The 25982-nt window shown below is 50.4% G+C and overlaps 1 protein-coding gene across 4 annotated transcripts in view; it reads right to left on the bottom strand.

The window, feature by feature from the left end:
• Positions 1–13174: 13174 nt before the first annotated feature.
• Positions 13175–25982, bottom strand: part of HCN4 (hyperpolarization activated cyclic nucleotide gated potassium channel 4) — a 108244-nt gene continuing 95436 nt past the window's right edge. Inside the window, exons 8-9 of one of the 4 annotated variants that reach the window (XM_074155911.1) lie at positions 14186–14757; positions 13175–14089 (exon numbers count right to left, since the gene is read on the bottom strand). In XM_074155911.1, the coding sequence (XP_074012012.1) occupies positions 13175–14089; positions 14186–14757 (1487 nt within the window). Of the gene's footprint in view, positions 14758–25982 lie in introns of all 4 variants that reach the window. The other 3 variants (XM_074155914.1, XM_074155913.1, XM_074155910.1) reach the window with 3 other exon arrangements.

The following is a 25982-nucleotide window of genomic DNA, read 5'->3' as shown; positions in this document are numbered from 1 at the left end:
GCAGGAAAAGCCTGAGTGTGACAGAGTGCCGGGGGACAAACTGAAATCCAAGCAGGGGGAGCAAAGAAGGATTCAGCCTACTCTGAGTGCTGCTGGGCCCTCTCCCTGGGGGGGGGGGAGTGTTCTCCAGCTGAGAGCGTACTCCCAACACTCACAGCTGCCTGACTCATCTCCCCTCCACAGGCAGGGCTGGCAGGAGTTGCACTAAGATAATTCCCTGTCCTTTAGTAAACGAGAATCAACTTTTTCCATTACTTCCCAATTTCAGCTCCTTTTTCTCCACCCTCTTCCAGCACTTTCCCCCAGACCTTCCTCTCTGTAAGGACAATGGCCAAGACAGCTGGTGTCTTGACTGCAATTTAGACCAAATACTAATTTTCCTTGGTAATTTCTTAGGAGTAAATTCTCTGTTCTCCAAGCCGGCTGTCTCAGGACATCCCACCCTCAGCCACCAGGCAGCCGCTGGCTGAGGGGACACTGCGGGGTGCTCTGCCCACAGGGGTTGGGTTTGGTGGCAGTTTAACCACAGCCCTTTTGTTTGCTACACAAATGCACCACTGCCAGCCTCGGAACCCTGATGTAGCCCTGCTCTAGTGTCTGCAGCCCCTCACCACCTGAGCCAGAGACAGGACAGCCCTGGTAACAACACCCTGCAGCAACCCCGTTGCTGCAAAGGCCGGGAGAATTAAATGAGACAGGCTACGGATGTAACAATAAAATTAACACACATTAACTTAATCCAAATCAGTAGTACTCACCCTCCGCGGGCTGCAAGCAAGGGACTGTTGCAGGCTTCTCTAACCTGGAGGTTTTGCTGCATCCCTTTTCCCCTTCTTTCATTTTGGGCTGGCTGGCAGAGCCTCCACCTCCTGTAATGTCATCATTCTGCAAAGAGGGGGCTGCAAACCTGAGGGGAAAGGAAAGAACAACCCCATTTGTAACCTCAGTCACCATCCCTGGCTGGCAGGGCTCCTGCAGACAGAGCTGGGACAGTCGTGTGTGTTGGAAAGCTCTGAGGTGACTTCAGGCCCTGCTTAGGACCCTTTCCCAGGGAGCACGAGACCCAGGCCCCATCTTGCAGTGGGGTGGGGGACCGGGGTGGGGAATGGGGGGCCACAGCACCATTGCAGGGAGTTACAGGATGCAGAGGTTTGTCCTTGGGCTGAGTAAAGCCTGGCTGTGATGAGACACGTGCCCTGTGCCAGGGACATCCTGGGGAGGGCTTTCCCCAGGGGGAGAGAAAAGCGGGGATGGCTGCGTGCCATCCCGCCCAGCATCCTCCCCGATCCCGGCATCCTTGTACGTGAGGAAAGCACCAGCCCCCATTTCTCCTCCTGGGCACCGTTGCCATGGTAGCAGCATCCACTTTGCCTGGCCCAGCTCTGCGCTGAGGATGGGGAGGACGTGGCGGCTTCGCTCCCGCACAGGGGTTTCCCCTGCAGCCACTGCTGCTTTACGAGGCCCAGCCCTGCTCCTGCCCTGCTCCTACCGATCTCCTCGCTCTGCCAGGAGGACTTGGAGCCTTGTGACAAAAAAAAAAAAAAAAAAAGCCTGTCACTGGAGAAGGGCACTGAGGTATTGGCAGTGAGCAACTCCCAGGGAAACCTTCTCTGGTGCCATCCATAAACCCTCTGCCGGCACCTCTCAACCTGGAAGGCTGCCCCTGTGTCTCTGTGTGGGGTGACACCACCATGTCCCAAGGAGAGCCACCTCCCAAAAGCTCTGGGCCTGCTAAGGGAGCAGGGCCCCTCCAGCAGCTGGACCGCATCTTGACCTCCCCAGTCTGGACCCTCTCCCTTTCACCTCCCTCCACCTCTACCTGGCTGCTCTTGCTCCTCCAGAGCAAACCAAAGGCTACGGTATTTCTCCAGCCTCACAACACCCCTGTGCCCCGGCAACCAGGCTAGAGGCACAGCCACATGAGGAGGTGCTCACAGGGGTACCTTGGCTGCACTCCCCCCACCCCTATCCCCTACACATTTGCTGTCCTCCCTTGCCCAGCTCTGGGCACCAGCAGAGATAACCAGAGTGGTTCTTCCCAGCCCAACCTGCCTGGGCTCCCCAAGCAGTGAATACCCAGCCTGCAGTTTGTCACCTCGTCCCTAGAGCTGCCTTTTCAGCGAGCTCCAGCAGCCAAATGATGGGTTCAGCAACAGGGTTATTGAGCCGAGGCCACCCCAGCCTCGTGTGGGATCTGGGTGTACAAGGAGAGTAATGAAGCCAAAAGGACCAGGCACCCCCAGATACGGGGCTGGGGGTGAACTGCTGCCCAGTCCTACCTCCAAACCTGTTAGCACTGAGGGGACCCAAAAGACAGGGCACGCAGCCCAGTTACCAACACACTGCAGCACATGGCACCTTCCAGACCTTCTCACACCAACCATACCTCCCAGCGCCACCTCTGAGTGAAGGGCAGCCAGGGGACAGAGTCCCCAGTGTGGACTGGGAACACAGAGCCAGGGCTCAGCCTCTCCCCCACAGTTGCTCCCAGCAGCCAGGAATTAGGAGGGCCACCAGCACCCCCAAAAACACAGGCTTCAGATAGGAAGCCACCCCAAAAGCCCCGCCACCTCTCTTACCTGGAGAAGCATCCTGTTTGCTGTGAGGAGCCAGGCTGGAATCTGCACTGGAACCTCACCTTCCCCCAGGTGTTTCCCATCTCCATCCCCAGGGCGAGGACCCTTCCCAGGTGCAGAGCATCAGCCTGAGTGCCCAACCCAGTGCTGCTCACAGCTGTGAGCTGGTTCTGGCCACCTGGGCTTTGTTCTGCCTGGAAACAGGGGGCTGGGCAGCAGAGGAGTTGCAATCCCTAAGGCTGATGCCTGACCATTTTCACACTACTTGAACCAAATTCATACTACTTGAACCAAACCCTTTGATTTTGGAGACCATTTTGCTGGAGGCAGGGAGGAAAAAAATGTGTGTGCTGTGTCCATGCACAAGTGCCTCCAGGTCTCCCTGTTGGTCTCTGGGGTACCTGCAGCTCCTATAGGTACCCTCAGAAAGGCTGTATGGTGTCACGCTCAAGCCTTCATGGCAGAGCTGATTAAAAGCTACACACTAAGCATCTTTCTAGAGCTAAGTATGTAGGTCCTCAGTTGCCACAGCCTTTCCAGGAGCACAAGGCTTACAGTGACATGAAAGGTCAAGTTGTACTGGCACTAAACCTTTGCCACAAACCATAAGCTGCAAGAGGAGCTTGAGGCACCAGGGAAAAGGTCCATATTCCATCGAGGACACTATTCCGCCCTGGCAGTGCAGCCATGAGCTACAGATGTGGTTCAGGCCAGCAATATCCTTTCCCAATCAGGGTGTTCCCTCCATCCCCAGGCTGTATTGAAGACAATACCTTCAGGCTGCTCCTGGGGAGGGAGGCAGAAAAGCTCACAAAGGAGCAGCACTGAAGGCCTGTCCTCCATCCTTCCTCCCTCGCTAAGAGCAAGAAGTCACTCTCAAGTCTGCTGGGCCCTTCTGACTCCGGTGAGTTTGCTCCAGCAGCGACATGATGTGCCATCCCCCTCCCCATGCTGGGTGACAGGGTGAGCTCCCTTCTCCCAGGTGGCTGTCTCCAGGATGGCGAGGCAGCTGGGCCAACTGGAGCATCAGCAATAGCAAAGAGCAGCTCCCACCCCCAGCTCCTCCACTCTCCAGCGAGCCACCCCAGGGGCTGTGCTGGCCCACACAGCACAGCGGAGCAGCACGTCAGCGCCCAGCCTCTGCGGAGAGGAGCTGACAGTGATGGGCATGCACAAGGCCGGAGCTGACAGCATCCTTTGGCCACAGCAGGAGGCCAGTGTGGGCGGATGGGACACCTGAGAGGCAGCACGGTGTCTGGGGAGGGCAGCTGGCCATGCCCCCCTCCCTGAGTGACCCCCACTGGCCCTGCACGCTGTCTCCCACAGAGCCGGAGGGGGAGAGCACGGGTGCTCCTCCAGAGAGGCTGCTGTGAGCTGTGTGTGGGCGAGCCCCAGCCATTCCCATCACAGCTGAAGAAAGCCAGTGTACAAAAAAATAAAATAAAATGACCCTGAAGAGCTGTCTAATTTTCAGCACAGTCAGGGAGAGCAGCTTCCCAGAGAGGGGAAGGCGTTGAGACATGTAGCGCTGGGAGATGCAGTTAACACCTTCCTGCCTAGCGCTGCAGGACGGCTTCAGCCCTCTCCCATTCCTCCCAGTCCCTTCCCAGTGGGCAGGCAGGGCTCCCACAGCCTCGGTGGGGCATTTCTGGAAGAGGTGGCCAGGTCCTGCAGTGCTCATGCCAACAGGAGGTCACGGGGCCTGGCATTTGCTGGGTAAAGCTCCTTTTTTAACCTCTCAGGCTGTTGGTTTTCCTCCGTTAAAACAAAAGAGCATCTACCTCTTCCGAGAGATTTCAGTCAATGTCTTTTCTAATCAGGTGCCTGCTAAAAGGTGGACTTGAGCAGAACAGTCGTTGCTGGTGATTAGGGTCAGCTGGTAGCTGGAGGCTGAAAGGCAGCTGGTTTGTAATGCCTTTTTAAAAGAAAAATCAATCTACTTTCCTGCAAATGTAACTGGCAGAACCGAGTTAAGATTTTCTTCCCTTAATTTGCCAATAGTAGATGGCACCATATTCAGCTCCATTAAAATCAGAGCCTGAAGTCCAAGCGGGGCTTAGGTAGGGGCTCAGTGTGCTGGAATCAGTGAGACAAAACGTCTGAGGCCTCTGCAAGTAACTTCAGTGACAAAACCAATATGCGTATACTCATGTGTGAAAATTAACCCTCTTCTTACCAACAGGGAGAAAGCAGGCGGTGCGGGGGGGATTTGTTTGAAGACAACTTGCCAATCCAGACAGCGGTCTGCTGGGATTGCTGGGAGCAGGGACAGGCAGGGACAGGGCTGGGGACGTTGGAAAGGTCCCAGTGCTGTGCTGGCTCTGATCACAGCACAGTCCTGGCCAGGCCAGGCCCTCAGCTCCCCCTCAGCTTCATGGGGGGCTACCAACAGGGGCATCAGGGACGGTGGCACTGAGAGCGGACCGCTCACACGCAGGGTCATCGTGCATGTCTCGCGAGGCAACAGCTTACAGGGACAGCACGTGGGACCTCAGACTTCATGGGCTGTGTTGAAAATAGGCAGTGCTCAGCTGTGACATGGGGACAGGGCCGTGGTGTGTCCCAGCTTCTCCGCTTTGCTCCCTCCTGCCAGAAAAGCCTACACCTCTGCAAGATGGGTGTGTGTGTGTTGTATTGCCTACAATGTGCTTAAGTGGCTGGATTTAATTTCTGCAGATTTCTGAGTGTAGACTTGAGCTTCGACGCCTGCAGGTGACACCCCGGCTGAGGGGCCACATGCACACACAAACTGAGTGTTTCCCCGTGTGGGGAAAGCGAAATATGTGACCGGGGAACTACAATGGCTGATGAAAAGCAGCTGCAAAACCACCTCCGACTCCTGAGGGCAAACCCCAACTGCACCTTTGCCCGCCCTGAGTCCCTTCCCACGGGGCACAGCTTTAGTTCAGCAGTGGGAAAGGGCCACCCACAGCCCCACTCACAGGCCACCAGCTGCTCACCCCTGCCAGGGATGGAGGGGTGCCTGCGAGGGGGTAACGGTGGACGGGGAGGGAGTCTGTGGCACTAAAATGCCACCAGCAAAAAAGGACTAATTGTTTATTCCAGTACACCCCAGTTCCTGGGCTTTTACCCCCTGCAGCTGTCACCCTGGTCCAGCTCTTCTGCAGCACGGCCCCACCAGCCTGGCAGAGGGGGGGTCAGCATTGGCACTGGGTTCCCAGGGTCCTGGCATTGGTTGGCCTCTTCCCTCCTTTCTCCTGGGACTCGCAAGGTATTGATGCCCCAGCTGAACCTCTCAGGGGCTTGGAGAGGTGGCTGGGCAGGGAGGGTTACCTTCAGGGGGTGCACCTCGTCAGGTGCTGGGCCCACTCTGGTGCCAGCAGCTGCTGTCTCTGGTTCACCAGCGGTGAAGCTGTGACACCGCCCTTGCCTACGGCAAGCAGAAACTCCTGGTCAACCTTTCAGTCCAAGCATGATCCCAGGCAACCCAGGCTGAAAAGGCAACCCTGGCCCCTCTCCCTTCCCTCCCTGGACTCCAGCTCCCTCAGCTACAGGACTTTGCTCCCACCCTGGTGCCTCCCCCACGGTCTCTATTCCTGGTCTGTACACTTGTCCCAGGGAGGGTCTGCTGGCAGAGAGGGGCTGGGCTGGTCCATCCCACATACTGTCTGTGTCCTCACCTTCCTCCCTCCTCACCATGTCTCCAGTCCCCCCTAGGAGGTTTTGGGGCCCCTTCAGTCCCCCCTGTTCCCTGCAGTGAGGTGTGGTGTGATGGGCAGGCTGACCTGGGGTGGCTGCAGAGCAGCTCACATGGGCGACTTCCTCCAGCTCTGGCAGCAGCATATCTGCAAGGAGTGGGAAAAGTCCTGTGCTGTCCCACAGGGGTGTGAGCAGTGAGATGTGGCCTCTGCTGGGCCACCGTTTCCTCCAGCTTCTGCCTGAAGGTGGAGGAGCAGCCGTGGGTGACCCTGCACAAGCCAGGCGTTAAGCAACTCCGTCTTTTGCTTTTTGCATCCTGTGGTTTGCATACAAATGGGAGCACTGCCTTGTGCACATCTTCCCTTCCACATCCCAAAGGGATCTTCTTCCACAAAATCACGGCTCACGTGGTTTGCAGTTCATGTCCCACTGCCACATCAGTCCCTTGGGCTGGCAGGTACACGCTTGGCCCCTGAGGCTGAGCTGAATGAGTGAATTCTGACACCAGCGTCTGGTTTTCTTTGTTTTAAATAAAATACACACTGTGATGTATTCATTTATTTAAAGTGGTGGTTCCTAACTTACTGATGTCTCCCCTAGCAAGGGGCAGAAAGGTGCAAATCCCTTTTCCTTCTGGGCATTCATGGAATACCCTGTAGGGTACCTGGTGCCTCCCCTGAGCTCACCAGTCCTGTGCCCAGTGCTACGAGAGCCCTGAGTTTGCAGAGGAGAAAAAAAAAGGACTCAGGCAGGGAACACACAGTCCCATCCCCCCGAACCTCATCACCTTGCTGGTCCAAACAGCTCACAGGGAGTTTGCAAAGAGGAAGAGACTTAGAAAAACCTAATTTCCAAGAGGTGAGCCTCAGCCTGCTCCTCACTGCAGCTCTGGCATCACCTTCCTTCCTAAGGCTGGCTGGTGCAGGGGATGGGACAATCCCAGTGCCTGCAGGAGAGCACTGCCAGGAATAGGGCTGTTCTGCTGTCTCCAACACCCCAAAATCTCTCACGGGCTCCAAGAGGTATGAGTTTGGGAGCCCCTGCCTCTCTCCAAAACTAGAGACTGTTTGCTCTTCTCTAGGCAGGAGGGAGAGTGGGGTGGACAGGCAGTATCCCAAGACAAGGCTGAAATTCCCACGAGCAGCCCTGGCCAAACTGCGACCGGGGAAAGGGAGAAATCACTGGAGCTGGTGATCCTGACTTTTTCCCACTCCAAGCCCCACACCAGCAGGGGCTGGGTCTTCACGAGGCGCTGCAGGGGAGGCAGTAGTGGTGTGGAGGTGGATAAACCACCCCGTTGATAGGAGCGTGCCTTGGCTCTGGTACCTGAACAGTTTGCTCCTGACAGCTGGTGTGCAAGAATCATGCAATCCCAGGGCAGTCTTAAGTCCTGTCAGTAAGATAAGGAGGCATCAAGGTTTCACTGAATTTCACTGAATTTCACTGAATTTTTTTTTAGAGTTGGAAGGGACCATATAGATCATCTAGTCCAACTCCCCTGCTGAAGCAGGATTGCTTAGAGAATGCTACCCAGGACTGTGTCCAGGCGGGTCTTGAAAATCTCCAAAGAAGGGGACTCCACAACCTCCCTGGGCAGCCCGTTCCAGGGCTCTGTCACCCTCACTGTGAAGAAATTCTTTCTCATATTCGAGTGGAACCTCCTATGTTCCAACTTGTGCCCGTTGCCCCTTGTCCTGTCACTGGGAACCACTGAAAAGAGTCTGGCTCCCTCCTCCTTCAACCCACCCTTGAGATACTTATAGGCATTAATAAGGTCTCCCCTCAGCCTTCTCTTCTCCAGACTAAAGAGTCCCAGCTCTCTCAGCCTTTCTTCATAAGGGAGATGCTCCAATCCCTTAATCATCTTTGTTGCCCTTCACTGGACTCTTTCCAGTAGTTCCCTATCCCTCTTGAGTTGGGGAGCCCAGAACTGGATGCAATACTCCAGTTGTGGCCTCACCAGTGCAGAGTAGAGGGGGAAAAGGTTAGTCAAGGCCTTCCAAGCGTGCTTTTCTACAACTGATGGGACTTCTTCCAGCTTCTTCAGAGAGTGGCTTTTCTTCAGCCAGGGAAAAGCTGCCTGTGCCACCCTGATCCACAACAGCCTAGAGCAGAGGTGGCTACTACCTGTGCTGAAAGGCTCTGGGTGAGAGAAAGATCAGAATCCATTAGCTAAGCCGTCTCCTCCGGTATCATGTTTGTCATGAGGACCTCATGGTTACTGGGTTCCTGTGGTCTGCTCTGCCCTCAGGAAGGCCATGAGATCCTCCTGATGTAGTCCTGCCCGTCCTTCTTGTGGACTGCAACTCACGGCAGTGTCTTGAACCCCTGCTAGACATTGGGCGAGAACAGAAGGCAGGTTTCACAGGGAAGTTTAAGAGCTCAAAACTTCTGCTCTAGTCCAGCATGAAAACCCTGAAAGTTTACATATCTTCTGTGAAACAGAATTTTACAAGAAATTTTTGATTGGGCAGGACTGACTCAGAATCCCAGTTTCCTCTGGGAAACCTGAACCATGACACTCTGTAATAGTAATGGCATGTAAAAGTAAAAATCCTGGCACGGGTATCCATTTTGAAAGTCAAAACAAACATTTTTCTCCCTCACTGAAGCTCCAGGGCAACTGACCCACCAGGGCTGAGCCATCTGGTTTCAAGGGCATGATTAAAATGTCTGGGTTACTCTTTCCTCACCACTTCTGCTCATTTACAGCCAGCCAAGGTCAGAGAATTGCCAGAAGGAGACGGACAGGGCCTCCCACCTTCCTGTACCATCAGAGGCAGGAGGGAACAGCAGTGTCCTGCTTGGGCTGAGCCTGCGCTGTGTCAGCGGGAGCGTGTCTGCATCTGCGCATCCTTCTCTGCAAAATACTGGCTTCATTCATGGCCCTGGGGCTCCTTTTATTCTTTTTTTTTTTTGCCGTCTCTGGCATTGGGAGTCCTGGTAAAGATGGTGCCGGACCTTGTTCTCATCTCAGCAGGAAAGACATGTTATTGACGTGCTAGCAAATTCAAGTCTTTCAGAGGCTGGACAAAATGTCAGAGGGCTAAATGCAACCATTGGATGAGAAGGTACAAAGAAAATGAGATTTCAGAGAAGGAGAAATGACTGTGAGACTGTCAGCAAGGCAGGGGTGAGGCACCACAGTGAGGTGAGAGGTGTGTCTCTTCGTATGGACTGGAGGAGAGGGAGCAGGGAGGATGGGATCTACGGGCTGTGGGACACACTCCAGCAGCTGGGCTGCTTTGCTCTGTGTTTCCTTGGCTACGAGGAAAGGGCATGAGGCCATCATACAGCCCCCCTGTGAGCTACTGACCCAAATCATCCATTTTGTGCACACTTCTTAGAGTGGGTTTGGACAAAGACTCAAAGAGGATCTCACAGGAGAGAAATGAAAGAGTCAAGGCTAGTTTTACCTTCCTAAAATACATCAGGTCCTGACCTTGCCTTCATCATCCATCTGAGACCACAAAACAGCTACTTCCATTCTCCCATTTTTTTGTCTGCTTTCTGTGATAGTCCCTATTCCAAGTTGTTAAGCTCTGTATCCTGTGGTAGGGCTCCTTAGGCTCTTCTCCGGGGATCACAGAGTCAGCCAGAGTTTCCCATGTCTGCCATTAACGTGAAGGATTTTCATACACACATTTGCAAAACAGCTACCAGATTTCCCCTGTTAAAAACTCAAGTGTAGGCAAAAGTATTAAAATTTTACTGTCAATGGCTTGGTACAGACTTCCTACAAGAAGGTGTGAGGTGGAGATGTGGCAGCAGGTAAACAGGCTACTAAAGCTCTAAAGATATCAGGAAAATACAGACAGGAAGTGAAACAAAACCCAGTGTCCTCTCTGTTCAACAGGAGAGGACCGAAATGCCACCCAAGTTTTTTTAATTCTTTAAACCTCATCTCATGTTGCCTGAAGTTCAACACTTAAAGCAGACAGCAAGTCAGAGGGATGGGTTTTTCACATTTTTATTTACTAAGGTTTTTATTGTGTGTTTTATATTGCAAACCCCACCCTAGAAGTCTTCCCTCCCTTCCCCCCAAAATAAAACAAAAAATAACAATAATAATAAATATAGTTCCACCTACTGAGACAAGCCTAGTGTTGACTGGGGTCCAGTCGAAATAACTCAATATTGGCTACTGCACTGCTAAGAACTGGAAAATCAAACAAGATCCCCGTGAAAAACAAAGCAAAGGAACCCAACCGAAGGAGGATGGTCACCAGAGTGGTGGATGGAACGCACGTCTACCATAGACAGCCCTCGGGGTGTTTCTGTGCACCTCTGTTTGTCTGAGTGTCCACAGGGGTTGTTGAGATTCAAGTACCAATGCAGCAGTCACGGGACAGTCATCCATGAGGGCTTGGCATTGCTGGGCTGAGGACCTTTCCCACCTGTTTATATTAGATACACCAGACCCAAGCAGCTCAGCTCCCAACCTCTTGAGATGCTCATTCTAGGGGCCCTCTAGTGTACGGGGGGGGGGGAAAGATCACTAAAACAAAGAGAAAACTTAAAAGGATATTGAGAGTCTTCCTCCTAGGAACTGCCTCCTACCTTTAAAAATATGAGAGTGTCTGTGGATCTGCTTCAATTCTGTCAACTGAGTCTGTTTCAAGATGAACCTGTACATACTTGGAAAAGCAGGATCTATATATTATAATTATCACCCGCCAATCACTCCTACAGGAGGGTCAAAACTGACATGTATTTTAAAACTAGGAGATATATATATATAAATATATGTGTGTGTGTGTGCGTGCTTACACATGTGCATAAATAGACTACATATGTGTATAACTGTATACTATATATATAAAAGCATGTGTGTATATATAGATATATATATATAAAATCTATACACACACACACACACACACACACACACGCACCCCTCCCACCACACACACTCACACATATATATAATTGTATGTAGCTAGTAGAAAAAACATTTCTAGAGTTCCCCTGACCCTTTAAGGAAGACCAAAGCTGAATTACATCTGAATTCTGAGCCACCAAAGCACGTCGAAGCAGGAGTGCCCAGGAATGCTTGCAGCAACATTCAAGATACAGGCACATGTAAAGAGTTTTGCAAACAATTCGGTATAAAAAAAACCAACTGTCAGCCAGTGTTTTGGGAGAGAGTTGGGGGCGGGAGGAGGTAAGAGAGGGAGGTCTATGGACCTGTATCGTTACTGTAATGATAGTAGGTTTTTTGGCACTGCTGCATGAAGTCCTGCTTCCCCTCTGCGGGCTGGAGGGACCCCACGGCTGCTGGAAACAGAGGGAGGCTGGACACAGGTTTCTAACAAGTGTTAGAGAAGTTGAGCACCTGACTCTTTACAGTGAGGTGGCCAGAGACACCTCTTGGCCTAAGAAAAAAAAAAAGAAAAAAACAAAAGTGAAAGAAAGGATCAAAGTAAAAGAAAAGGAGACACTTGCCCTAGAGGTAAAGGCTGTAGCTTTGTGCACCCAATAGCCCCTTACTGTCTTCACCTCACTTTGACTGCCTTAAATCAGGGGAGCCCAAAAAATCCAGCTAAGGGTGCCTGCCAGGCCCCAGATATGTCCAGTGATGTCGCAACGGCAGGGCGAGACCAAAGCCACCTGGGCGCAGGCTGTTATTGCTGGTGAAATCAAACAAAGGGTTTCAATTCCCCCACCAGAGGAGAAGCATTGACCATGGCTGGCCAAATTTCTGGTCTAATCTGGTGTAATGGTACAAACGTAGTTGCAAATCTGGAGGATTCTTGGCTTGGCACCAGTATTACCCTGGGTGCCTCAAAGCTCAAACTCCCCTGGGCTAAGGAGGAAGAGGGCTGGGGTGACCCCACCCCACTTTTCCATCTTTTTCTGTCCAGTTCTCTTCAAAGCAGTCAGCCCATGGACACTGAGACATTAAAATGAGAGAGGGAAGGTTAAAGTGCTGCCTTTTTCTTCATCCCTCTCCTTGCTTTGCATGCCCCAGCCTGGAAGGCAGCAAACGGGCTTTCAAAACCATGGAGAGGTTGAAGCTTGGGCTTTTCTGCTGGCCGAGGCCAGCTGCCTGGCATGCGGGCTGGGACAGGACTTCTCCTGTAACCCACATCCACGCCGCCTACAAAAATACAGAGGGGATATTCGCTGCCCTCCTTGCGACTTACAAGGGATTGCTTCTCGTTCCCACTAGAGCATCGGTGGGATAAGAAAGAGACAAGCATCTGAAGTCAGGCCTGTCCATCTCCTGGTCACCTTTAGTGATCCATCTCCTGGTCACCTCCACCTTTCAGATGGAGTCCCAACAAAAACTCAGCCCTTCTGGAATCCCTAGAGGGGACCGCATTAATGAAACTCCCCCCTCTTGCTTCCTCTGCAACCTGCTGATCACAGGAGAAAACCTGGGAGGAAGGGGAACCTTCTGATGTGCACAGTGAGCCATCCAAGTCCCCCCAGAACAGTGCTGTGGGCCAGGTCCACAGCTGGTGCAAAGCAATGCAAAGCTGAGGCCAACCAGAGCTGTTCTAAAAACACCAGCTACGGGCCTGACCTGATGGTCCTTTTCATGGCCCACCTCAACCTCGGATCTTTGTCTCAACAGTAAAACCATTTTTTGGTGGCTTCTATGGCTGATCATTCATATGTTCCAGCTCAGGCACACACCTTGTCTGTGCGTTACCTCGTTGGATTAAATTTGCTCATATCCTTTTGTTCCATGTATTAAAATATTCTATAAAATCAAGTGACCAAAAATCTATAGCTCTAAGAATACCTGGTTATCTTCTTTTTTTGTTGTTTTTCATGTGTTTTTTGTTTGTTTCTAACCACAGTTAAACCTAAACAAAAGAAATGGAGAAAAAAAGAAGGGGGGGGGGGGAAGAAAAGGAAAAAATGACTCATGAAAGTCTAATCAGGAACTGAATTGCGTGGCTGACATAACCAGCTCTCAGAAGGAGTCCTCACAAATTGGAGGGCAGTTTGGATCTGACAGGTTCCAGATCCCCTGTGAGTGCTAGGGATTCTTTCCGCCCACCAGCAGTCAGAGAAGCGGCGCCTGCAGCGCTGGCCCCAAACACCAGCGGATGTGGTAAAGAACCTGAGGACATCTGACGCGGTAAAGTCACACGCCCAGGAATTGAGCTACAAGGCTTCCCGAGAAGTCCAGTCCCTCCACCAGGAAAAGGAGAAAAGCTGGAAACAGATTCTCTAGAGGAATGAGGAGAACTTTGGCTCAGTGTCTGAGCCAGCTCTTGGGGCAAAGATGGCTGGGAAGCAGAAATCAACTTGATGTCCTGGTTGAGACGTCCCGGTGGCACAGGCGGCGTGCTCTTGGACTGCAGGATCTGCGGAGGTGGGCTGGCGGTCTGAGGCAGGAGCAGAGATCCGTGAGAGCCTGAGGCCCCAGAAGGGCCACACTGAAAAGTTCTCGTTGCCACTGGGCTCTGACTAGGAGGACTAAGGCCAGAAGGGGTATAACAGGGAGAGGCGACACCGGACTGTTGGAGTGGAGACATGGAGGCAAAAGGTGGCCGTTCTTGGTGGAGCTGGGCTATCATTCCAGTTAAAGATCCTAATGCACTTGGATGAGTTTGGCACAGGCCTGAGGACGGCCCACCAGAGGGCTGTGCCAGCTGGCTTAGGCTGGAAGATGGAGAGTTGGAAGAAGGAGGGGCTTGGAAGTGATTAATTCCCCCCAAAGTTCCACTGCCCGAGAGCTGCTGTAACTGTCCCCCCTGCAGTGGTCTTGTGGTGGGCTGGAACTGGCTGAGAAGACTGGGTGGTGAGTTTGATGAGAGCTGGGTGAGGGATGTTGATGGGGAGCTAGTTGTGGCTTGCTGGAAGTGCCCAAATCCACTGCTGGAAAGGGCCGGCGGCTGCTGCTGCTGCTGCTGCTGCTGCTGCTGCTGCGTGGGCTGAGCGGTTCCTAAGGGGGATCCAGAAGGTGCCTGTTGGAACTGGCCCAGTCCCACCGAGGACGCCCCGCTCAAACCCACCTGGCTGGAGCCACCCGGAGGGGATCCCACCTGGAACTGGCCTAAGCCGGCGGCTGCCGAGAATCCCGCGAGCTGCTGGATGTGGAAGGAAGAGGAGGAAGGGGTTTCTGCTCCCGGTGTGTGCAGCTGGGAGGGAGTGCTGGAGGGAGAGCCAACGGCGGAAGGCCCAGTCGACGGGATTAGAGACTGAAGCCTTTTCAACTGTCTCGGAGTCTGGTTGGATTGCTGTCCCAGGGAACCCAAGACGGACACGGGAGGACGGAAGATGGCTGTGGGGAGGCGCGGGTGGTGGGTTAGGGCTATCGCGACGGAGGTGGTGGCTGCTGCAGCTTGCAGGGGTGCCTGGATGAGCGGGGTCCAGATGACAGGGGTGGGAGTGGAGGCAGCAGCGGCGGCGGCGGCGGCGGCAGCCTGGACGTTGTGAGCACAGTGTGCCATCTCCCTGTCGTGCTGCACGATCTGCTGGATGATCTCATTCTCTTGGTAGTTGAAAACACCCGAATTGAGGTCATGCTGGACTTTATGCAGCAGAATGGAATTTTTCTTGCCTGTAGAGAAAGTGAGGAGAGAAGGAGTCATTTCTGGTATGTCAAAGCCCAGAAGGCTTCCACAAAGCTTCCTGCCAGACTGAGACTCCACTGTCATTATGGGATCTGTGTACAGTCTCTGTGCTCCAGCAACAAGAAGACAAACATCACACCCTCTGCTTTTGTGGCATGACCAACAAACCTCAAGATCCCATAAAAACGTGCCCGACAGGACACATATTCTTAGTTGGCCAGTAAAGGCACTTTTGGTAAGCGTGGCAGACAGGTAGCAAAGCTTACGAATCTGTAAGATTCTCATTTTGCACCCCATAATCAGAAATTCCATTAGAAAAAGAGGATAAATCCAAAGGCTGTCATTTTTTTTTGTGTTTGCAAAGGAAAACCTCAAAAATCTAAGTCCAGTGAAGTCCCCTGGGTCTTCAGCTACTCTCCAACACCACCTTTTCCTCATCTTTCTTATGCAACTTGTTCACTCCAAAATCAAATACGTTTTTCTAGTGGAAAGGAAATTTCTCAGTGAATGAGGGACAGAAGGACTTTACGTGCTGGAAGAGCTCAGCTGGCCCTCAGATGTGCTGCAGCTACCATCTTGCTCAGCCATGCCCTTCTAGCCCCAGCTGGAAGGAAGCCATGGGCTAGCAAACATCATGCTCCAGCCGGGCTTCCTCGCCAGCAGCAAAATGCTAGCTCAGCGCTTTGCCTTTCCAATGGGCTGGGTTATGTGGCTGTAACCATGCCAGCATTGATTTATAAGGAGACAGTATATGCTGACTGGAATGATTTTCTTACAAAATTGGTGTGAATTAGATCCCCATTCTTGCCTTTTCAGGGGTCCTCTGTCCTGACAACACACGCCAGTTTGAATTGATGACAGCACCTGCCTATGGGCTTCCTTTTCCCTTTGGTTTGAAGGGTTCAGCGCAGTGAGTTCTGTGCGTGTGTCTGTGTGTGTCTATGTGCAGGCGTGTGCATACCTGGTCCTCTGGTTGCATGTCTGTACACAGCTCATTTTGCAGCTGAAGCTCAGGGGGTGAGTGTAGAAGGGTCACCTCTAGATGAGGCACCAGCCAGTTTGGATCAGATCAAAAGCTGTATTAACCCTCCTGAACCAAACGTCTCCTCGGGCCCCACACCCATTAGCAAACCTCTGCTCCGATTCAAATGTCATTTTCTGCTGGGTTCTGTCTGATCACGTCTGGTTCCTGAACAGGACCAGGGCAACCAGGCAGCATCTTGCCAGTTGCTGCGGACTTACAGAGTGTGAGACAGTGGCAGGTATGGAATGGAGGCCTGGGTGTGGAAGGGTCTCTTTTTCTGTATTTTAACCCCAAATTGTGTCATGCTTTAAGAATTTAAGGCTGGCAGCACAGCTCATGGCAATTAAGTTTCCTGCAAACAGGGGCTTGTCCATTAAACTTGTTTCCAGGCTTTCAAGAAATCACAGTTTTCAAGTTAATTCATCCATTGATATTATCAACTAAGACCATGCAGCATTCCAGTTTGAACTGGTCAGCTAAGAGTTGACCAGCTGGTCAGCTACCCAGATGTTGGGTAGTAGTTCCCAGCGAGATTCCAGAGGAATTTCCTTTCAGTCCTACGCCAGGCAGACCTCAGCTCTTTGTGTACAGATGTGGCTACACCTGTGTGCATAGACATCCAGATCGTTGGGGTTTTTTTTACTATACGGTGTATCTTTTATATCTGTGAGAGATAAAAGGGTCAGAGGTTAAGGACACGCCTCTTACTTTAGCCAAATGTAAAATCAAACGTCTGGCAGCAAAGAACTTGGATGACACTCTGAAGAGGGCAGCGGGTGTCCTGGGGTCCTAAAAAGTAACGCTGAAATGGCAGAGCCTTGAGTATAACTAGTTGAGTTCCAAAACTACCACCAGAAAAAGGTGAAACAACTGTTGCACAAATAAGAAGGAAAGGATAAAGTGTAAGAGAGATACTAGTCACTAACTCATAAAATGCTAGGAAGGCTCAAACCTGTGATGTTTTAGTTCTAGCTGCAAAGCATGAAAAGGTACAGAAAATATCCACAAGAATCAGGCTTCAAAAACATCAGTGAATAAGTACAACGTATTCAGCTTCTCTCAGAGAAGAGGTGACTTGATACTAATTTATAGGGAATTTCACAGATGAAGGAAGCTGCTAAGAACCATTCCCTTTGCTTCCAGAAGGACCCACGAGATACTGTGATCTTAGACAAGTCCAGAAAAAAAAGAAGGAGCAACCTAACTGTAGTTGTCGTTAGGCACTGGAAGAACACACTAAGGGTTTCTGCTTCACTGTACTTTAAAAAATCTCTTATTAAAGGCTGAGGTGTGGCTCTAGCACCCGAGTGCTGTGCAATAGCGCTATGCAATTGTTCAGAGCACATAGAGCCCATATACAGCAGGCAGAACTGCACCATAAACCCAAACCACTAAAATGCTGACAGGGTTTTGATTCTGCATCTGCACCTGGTGTGTTTGAGATGTGTCTGTTGTGGGTAGAGCTCTGTGATGCTCCATGCTGTTGTGTTTTACCTGCTGCTAATCGCTCCCTCCAGAAAAAGCAGTAAGGCACATGGACTGGCCTTTCTCTTCTCACATTGGAGAAAGACACCAGTCCTGGAAGGACACAGTCCTGAGCGTAAACAGTGTTCTGGGCTGCTAATGTCGTTTCAGGGGCTGGAGAGCTCGTCTGCACTGGGAGCGCGTGTGTAAGACCTGTATATAATATTGGCTGATTTGCTGTATTCCGGACTGGAACAGACAGCACCAGATCCTGGTTCTCCCTGCCGTCCCTGTACCCAGGCACCCCAGAGGGAGCACGACCGTCACCTTTAAACTTCACAGCATTTTTGCAGTGAACACAGTGAAAGGGAGTGAATGGCGCAGAGGATCACACTGCACGCACACACACACGCAGTAATTTCCACCTGGTATCTACTAGAATCACACACAGGCTCCCAAACAAATGAGATCACAAAGAGCTGCTTAAACAGCAACAGAAATACTGACTGCTCCAAGTCTGGAGAGAGGGAACAATCTATCGAAATAAATCTGCCAGGCAAGAGAGAATCTGGCCAGCCCACTGGAGTTCAGGAGGGATGCAGACTGCAGGTGTGTAATTATTCTCGTGCTGGAGCTGAAGGTACAAATCCCAGCATGGGGAATCTGTAGAATCTCGCCCGACTGCAAGGTCACGATGCGGCTGGGAGATGACCCGCTGAGCTCAAAGCAGAGGGGCAGAAAAGCCGCCTCACCACCTTTGCTTTCTTGGTAACAGAGTGGAGCAGAACGCGGCTGAGGAGGGATGGCGAGGGGAGGAAAAGGAGAAACAGCAGCTGTTGGCAGTGCAGCTTTCCAAAAAGCTCAATACCAGCAACTGCTCTGTGTTTCCCTCATTACACCTCATCTCACTATTTTAATTCCATGTCACCTGTCTTTGGCTTCTGATGTGCTTGTCTGTGCCTGAATAGCCTGCAATTTCCAGCGCTGCCCTCAATTCCAAGGCGAACCCACAGCAATGTTAATCAGAGCTGCACGCATGGATTGAGGGGACCGATGTTTTCCTAACCGGAGATCCTGACGGCACAGAAAGAGCTGAACAGCAGACACTGGTTTCCTTGGCAGAGCACTAAATAGAGAATATGCCAACATTTTCCAAACATGCAGACTATTTACTGGAAAATGGTTTGATCAAAGCTCCTTAAATTTGTGTCAAATTCATAAAATAGTTCCAGCAAAACCCTTGGAATTCTTTTTTTTTTTTTTTTAGTTTAAAACCAGAACATTTCAATTTTCCTTTGAAATTACATTAGACTATACTGTTTTCCTGAGCCCAACTTGAATGAATCAACTGTTTCATTAGATCAAATTTTTCTTTTCTGTTTTGCCAAGAAAGTCTCAAATTTCTGCTTCAGAAGATTTAAAAAATTACTGAAAATGTTCTTTCTATTATTGAAGGGGAGAGGAATTTTTCAAAATTGTAATTGGTGAGCAAACTGAAAAATGAATTGGTTCCACCATCTAATTAATTGCATCGTTTACATGATGTTTCCACACACCAACGTAACTCTTACTAGTTGCTTCTGGAGAAAATCCTCCTTCCAGGCAGCACCAGATGAGAATGGGGACACAGCAGAGACCTGGTGGGACAAAGCCATTTTCCTGGCAGGTCCGACCAAGGTCCTAAGCCAACGGTGGAACGAGGCAGCAGGAGCGAGTTTGCTCCAGGGGTCCGACATTATATCTCCCCCTCATCTTATTTATGAAATTGCTTCAGTTTCAAATTTATTTTTCCTGCCTTGCATTTATTGTCACAGCACCTGCCTCAAAAGGAGAGCAAAAAAGACAGCAATCAAAGGACTGAAAGGCTGATTAGTTTGGCTCTGTGTAACCCTAATTGAAATGATGTTCTGCAGCTCACGGCTACAGCCGGTGACCCGCGGTGGAGTCCCTGTGTTCTTGCTACGCCAGAGAGGAGCTTCATCAGGAGAGAGGAAAAGGGACTCCTGTTTCCCCTTCAATCTAATCACTGAAGCACAGGAGGCTTATGTTACAGAGTTTCTCCTTCTGTGTTGTTGATCCCACATAAATTAAGGTGCTGAGCAAAGTCTAAGGTACTAAGATAAACAATCCACTCAAGTGTTTCTCCTAAACCCAAAAGCACTGCACAACGGTACTGAGATGCCACGGAGCTGGCGCAGGAGCCATCTGCAACCATCTCATGCCCCAACTGCCCACCCTGGGTTACTCTGAAGCAGCTGAAGGCCCCTTAACCTTTCTCCAGAGGAGAGAGAAGCTGCTTTGGGCTTCTGCGGGGCAAGTGGCGTGTGACAACCTGGGGAAGGGGAGACTGACAGAATCACAGAATGGTTAGAGTTGGAAGGGACCTTAGAGATCATCGAGTTCCAAACCCCCTGCCCTGGGCAGGGACACCTCCCACCAGAGCAGGTTGCTCAAAGCCCCATCCAGCCTGGCCTTAAACCCCTCCAGGGATGGGGCATCCACAGCTTCTCTGGGCAACCTGTTCCAGTGCTTCACCACCCTCACAGTAAAGAATTTCTTCCTAATATCTAATCTAAATCTCCCCTCTTCCAATTTAAAACCATTACCCCTTGTCCTGTCACTACATCTCCTGACAAAGCGTCCCTCTCTGGCTCTCCTGGAGGCTCCCTTCAGATATTGGAAGGCTGCTATGAGGTCTCCCCGGAGCCTTCTCCTCTCCAGGCTGAACAACCCCAGGTCTCTCAGTCTGTCCTCATAGGAGAGGTGCTCCATCCCTCTGATCATCTTCGTGGCCCTCCTCTGCCCCTGCTCCAACAGGTCCATGTCCTTCCTGTGTTGAGGACTCCAAAGCTGGACACAGTATTCCAGGTGGGGTCTCACGAGCGCAGAGTAGAGGGGTAGAATCACCTCCCGTGACCTGCTGGCCACACTTTTCTTGATGCAGCCCAGGATGCAGTTGGCTTTCTGGGCTGCCAGTGCACATTGCCAGCTCATGTTGAGCTTCTCATCCACCAACACCCGCAAGTCCCTTTCCTCAGGGCTACCTTCTAATACCTCAACCCCCAGTCTGGATTGATAGCGGGGATTGTTCCGGCCCAGGTGCAGAACCCTGCACTTGCTCTCATTGAACCTCATGAGGTTTACCTGGGCCCATCTCTCCAGCCTGTCCAGGTCCCTCTGGATGACATCCCGTTCCTCTGGTGTATCGACAAGACCACATAGCTTGGTGTCATCTGCAAACTTGCTGATGGTGCACTCAATCCCTCTGTCTATATCATTGATAAAAATGTTAAACAGTACCGGTCCCAGCACTGACCCTTGAGGGACACCACTTGTCACTGCTCTCCATCTGAACTTCAAGCCATTCAAGCCATTGAGTACCAACGGCTTGAGACTCCCAAACACCCACTGGGATGTGCCCATGAACAGGACCAAGGGACAGTTCAACTAACGGGGCTCAAAAGCACGGTCCGGACTCAAGACTAAAAGGTCTCCATGGGACAACTGACTCTTGCGCTCTCTCTGTACAGCTCTGAACACAACATGATTTTTTTCCATAGTCAGACAAAAATAACTATCAATGGAGTGGTCTAAGTTCTAAAAACTCCCTGTTTTCCTCACTGCAACAAATACACTAAATACAGGGGGAAAGAAGAAGAAATTTAGAGCCTGGAAGATGTTCACAGCAAAGCTACTCGGCCTTTGAAGTGGAGAAGGTTATGTAAAATTATGGAAACGAAGCAAATAGATGTTGCTCCCCTTAATAAAGAATTGCAAAGTCAGATTTTTCCTCAGCTGTAGATAGCACACAAAAGAACAGGGAGAAAGGCTCATGTGATTTCATAAAAGGAGCCAGCCCTCAACAATAATTCTTCTATCAAATAATCAAAATTAGCCTTCTGTTGTTAAAATTCTGCACAGACACAGGGGAAATTAGCTGTGACTTTCTGTTCATTTCTCTGTTCAGTTCCGTCTGAGCCCACTGGTTGCAGTTTAAGAATTCAGGTCACTAACTGCCTTCTGAATTTGCATGTATTTGAAATAATCTCACTTTATTAGGCTGGCTTCTGCCCTGGCCTGCTGTCAAAGTGGCTGCCCCCTGCCACACAGTTCCTTCTTGCAGGTCTTCGCTTCTTATTATTCATGCCTGGGTACTAAACACCCTGCTTGGGTCACCAGTTGCCACAAAGGGCTTCCCAGCACACTGAGGGGGGTCTTTGCCCTCCCTTGCCTGCGGGTTACTTGTGACCCAGCCTGTCTCCTGGGGTAATTCTGGTCTCCTGGGGTAATTCCGCTCACTGCCATGCTCCCCAGAGGGGCAACGCAGCGACTGGCAACTGCAGGCAAAGCAGCCCTGGCCACACTCAGTAACTGGGAATTTGCCACAGCTGCTTCTGTGCCCCGGGGGGAAGTCTTCTGCACTGGGACTGTACTGGTTGGAAGGTCTCGCTGCACCGGCTCTTGCCGCTGTCTTAGAGCCTGTGTGTACAAGGAAATTAGCTGGAACAGAGACTTCAAATCATTCTTTGATCTTCAGAGATCTTCAGAGATCTTCAAATCATACTCCCAGTATATGTGCTCTTTTCCTGTTGAAGCCTGAGGTTCTCTCAAATGCCAGTTAACCCCTGCTGAACCGTATTAACTGTGGTGTAAAGGGTTCAGTGCGCTGAATAAATCTGCTCGAGAAACTAATTCAGATTAACTTTCCTGAGAGCCTGGCTGTGTAAATACATTATGAATTGGATAGAATCCTAGAATTGCCTGGGTTGGAAGGGACCTTTCAGATCATCCAGTCCAACCATCAGCCTAACACTGACAAAAACCACCACTAACCCGTGTCCCTCAGCACCACGTCTGCCCGGCGTTTAAATCCCTCCAGGAATGGTGACTCTACCACCTCCCTGGGCAGCCCGTTCCTGCCCTGCAGTCATTGCCAAGTGTGTGCTCTTACGCCACGACACAGACAAGGTCCCTGTCTTTCCAAGTGAAGGTCTTCCCTCCCTGTACAGCCCAGGCCTACCACTGATTGCTTTTCCTCTCCCATCAACCCAATAGATACCTCTCAAAATATGTGTCATCTCTTTGAACAGACAGAACGCTACCTTTAACTGGGCCAAACTGCTGTAGGTCCAACGATAACACTGTGAATAGTGTTACCTGATGAACCTCATGACAGGTAAACAAAACTTAAAATAAATTAAGCTCTTCCCTCCTGGTCTTTACAGTTATGCCCATCATACAGAGCTTTGCAGGAACAAAATTCAATATATAGAGCTATCTAGAGCAAACTGTTTGTGACTATCCATGAACTGGTGTAAGAATTGTGGAATTCTGGATGCTTGTGATGCCCGGTGCCGCCTGAAGCACCGTGTCCTGGCTGTTACTTATCACTGGAGACTGAAGCCAAAGAGCTGCTTTCTCCTCAAGTGGCAGAAGTGCTTGTGTCTGGAGCCAAAGCTCCTGCACTCAATACTCAGAGCCCTGTTGGAGCTGACAGCTGTGACAGGGACAGATTCTGGAAGACTCTGGACATTCTGGCACTGTTTTTCTGTCGGTTGTGTGCTTTGCAGTGTGGTCTGGTTGCAGATAGCTACCGGGCTGCCTTCAAGGCAGGGAGAGTCCCCCGAGTCCAGAGGTGTGGTTGGTAAGCCATCCCACTCCATTTAATTAAAGAGGGTGTTGAAAATGATTTTAAAAGGTGTTGGAATGGTAAAATGTTATCTGAACAGATGTTTTATTTTTATGGAAATAGCAAAGAGCTGTGGACATGGCTCCCTAAATGTACGAGGAATCCATTAACTTGGGGGAACATGGAGATGAGGCATAAATATATTGCATGTCCAACCACTCCCCCCAACTCTCACTTCTGCTCCGACCCGTCACTACCCATCTGTGACATCAGCAACCCCTGCCCAGAAGACCAAACTTCCCAGAGAACTTGCACCCTGCCAGGTAGACGTGGGTTGGCATAAACCAATGTCACCAAGGTCATTTACAAAGTCAATGACAGGCGTCCTGAGATCTCATCACCCCCTCCATACACACACTGTCCCATCTAATGGAGTGGCTTAGGCTTTATTTTCCTTCTAGAGTTGCATGAGAAATGGCACTTCCATACTCAGGTGAACGGGGTTGCCAGTTCACCTTAATTAAGCTGAAGTAATTTGCATTCATTCATGGCTGCTGAGTTGCTCATACCTTTCCTCAGGCTAAATAGAAAATACTCTGAGTCTGGGCCTTCACTTCCAAATAAAAAGAAATTCAAATATTTAATTCCTGCTGAAGTCCAAGCTCCTGTGCTAGATAGCGATTCCAGGGTGGGATTCTCTTAACCCATTTTAACAGCCACCTCAGGAGAAGACAAATCACACTCTAAATGCCTTTTTCTCCCTGCTGACTGTACAAGTCAGGTTCAGATCTCCACACTCTGCTGTTGGAAATGATGGGAGAGGATTTCAAGTCAGAGGAATACACACAGTGGTACTTGAACTTTGCTTCCTCACAAATAGTTCCATTTGTGGGTTATTCAGGTCTATTCAGAACGGACATCTTGAGTGCTGTGTCCAGTTTTGGGCCCCTTATCACAAAAAAGACATTGAGGGGCTGGAGCGGGTTCAGAGAAGGGCAATGGAGCTGGTGAGGGGTCTGGAGCACTAGTCTTGTGAGGAGAGGCTGAGGGAGCTGGGGGCGTTCAGCCTGGAGAAAAGGAGGCTGAGGGGAGACCTTCTCACTCTCTACAACTCCCTGAAAGGAGGGTGTAGCCGGGGGGGGTCGGTCTCTTCTCCCAAGTCACAGGTGACGGGACAAGAGGAAATGGCCTCAAGTTGCGCCAGGGGAGGTTCAGATTGGATATTAGGAAAAATTTTGACACTGAAAGGGTTATCAAGCCTTGGAATGGGCTGCCCAGGGAGGTGGGTGAGGCACCATTCCTGGACGTATTCAAAAGACGGTTTGACATAGTGCTTAGTGACATGGTTTAGTGATGGTTTTTATCAGAGTTAGGTTGATGGTTGGACTAGATGATCTTAAAGGTCCCTTCCAACCCAGACGATTCTATGATTCTATGACACAACACAGGAGAACCTACATTATCTCCTGTCAGCCACTGACACGCTCCCCTGCTCGGTGCTTGGATAATAAGATTCCACCTCCTCAAAGGACTGGGCAGAGTTCAATGTGATTTTAAAATCAAGCTTTCTCCCAAAGCACACACGCTCTAGCACTGTGTACCTGGGCCACAGGACCTTGTACCTTTACATCACCTGTGCCTGTATCAGCAGCCTCAAATACATATATATATATAGCCTTATGCCCAAATCTGCTCGCTCACATCACTTGTGCAGCTCTTTGGGGGTTACTCACCTGCATACAGTAAACAAATTTGAGACTACAGTGTGGTTACAGTGTCAAATTTATGCTGAGTACATACTGCTTTATTCATACACATTTCAGCTTGTTTCATTTATTCATAGGATCTTGCAGAGCACCTGCCACAAGGGAGTCGGCAGCTCAGAAGCATTTGGAGCCCGAGCTCCACCTCTGTTAGTGTTCTCTTCCCTGCAGAAGGGATGAGGGACTGAGGCACCGAGCAAAGGCATGACAAGGACAAAGAGGGAATCTGTGGCAGAGCTTGGCAGGGATCCCAGCTCCTCTCATTCACAGTTCACCTAGCCTAGCACAGGCCAGCCCTTCTCCCAGATCCCGCAGATCCCGGAGCGTTAGTCGTGCCCCAGACGAGCCGGGTCGCAAACCCAAGAGCAGCATTTCAACGGCAGAAGTGTGATCAGGAGCTGACAAATGGAGTGCCCAGTCAAAAAGTCTGGGAACGGCTATTGTTGTGGCTTGTTTATGTGACAAAGCTTTGAAAACTTTTAAAACAGATACTCTTGTACTGCAATAATGTTACACAGTTATATTTAGAGACTGGTACCCTGTCATCTTAGCTTTTCTTTGGTTTTTTAGCACCTGCAATGCCTGGAGGAAATGCGAGGCACTTTTAATCCTGGGTTAACTGGGATCCTTGTATCAAATATCCGGAGCCAGCATTCAAAATGTATGCATTTCAAACTACCTGGTGAAAAAATTCCTGATGAAAATGAAAAAATAACTTCCTCTGGCTTTAAGTCTGCCTTCAGTGACCTTGTGTATGACCAGTGACCTCGATGCGGATGGCAAGCAACATTAGGGCAGACATTTATGGTGTTTGTTACAGCACAACAAACAATGGAAATTAATTGCTCCCCCCCAATATTTTTTGAACACAGGAGTGAATTTTGATTCAACAACATTCACGACCTGTATCATATTTACTTTCAATGGGCATTTGAGCGGTTGTGTTTTACAAGTGCAAATACTTGTGAAAATCTAATTTTAAGCTTCAACGGTCACGGAAAGCCCGTTTCAGAGCCAGCCAGGAACAGAACGATGCGACTTATGTAAGGAACTGACACACCACAAACTGGGACGATTCACAGATGCTTGTCGGACAAAGAATTACTCACTGGAGAAATGAACAAATAATTTCAACACACAGAGATACTACAAAGAATTTTATAGCTTGGTCAAGAACAAGAGAAATGAGGAAGATTTGTTCATTGATAAAACGATCATTAGTCAGTGATCAGCCTAATTTCCTTGAGTCTCTGTCTTCAGGCCCTGAGCCTGCGGAGAGTTCTGTGTGTGTTATTCTGCAGGGTGAGGAGTTCCTTGGAGTCTGAAGTTACT

The sequence above is a fragment of the Numenius arquata genome, chromosome 11, assembly GCF_964106895.1.
Source record: "Numenius arquata chromosome 11, bNumArq3.hap1.1, whole genome shotgun sequence".
Taxonomy (NCBI): Eukaryota; Metazoa; Chordata; class Aves; order Charadriiformes; family Scolopacidae; genus Numenius; species Numenius arquata.
This window is presented reverse-complemented; position numbering and strand designations above follow the sequence as displayed.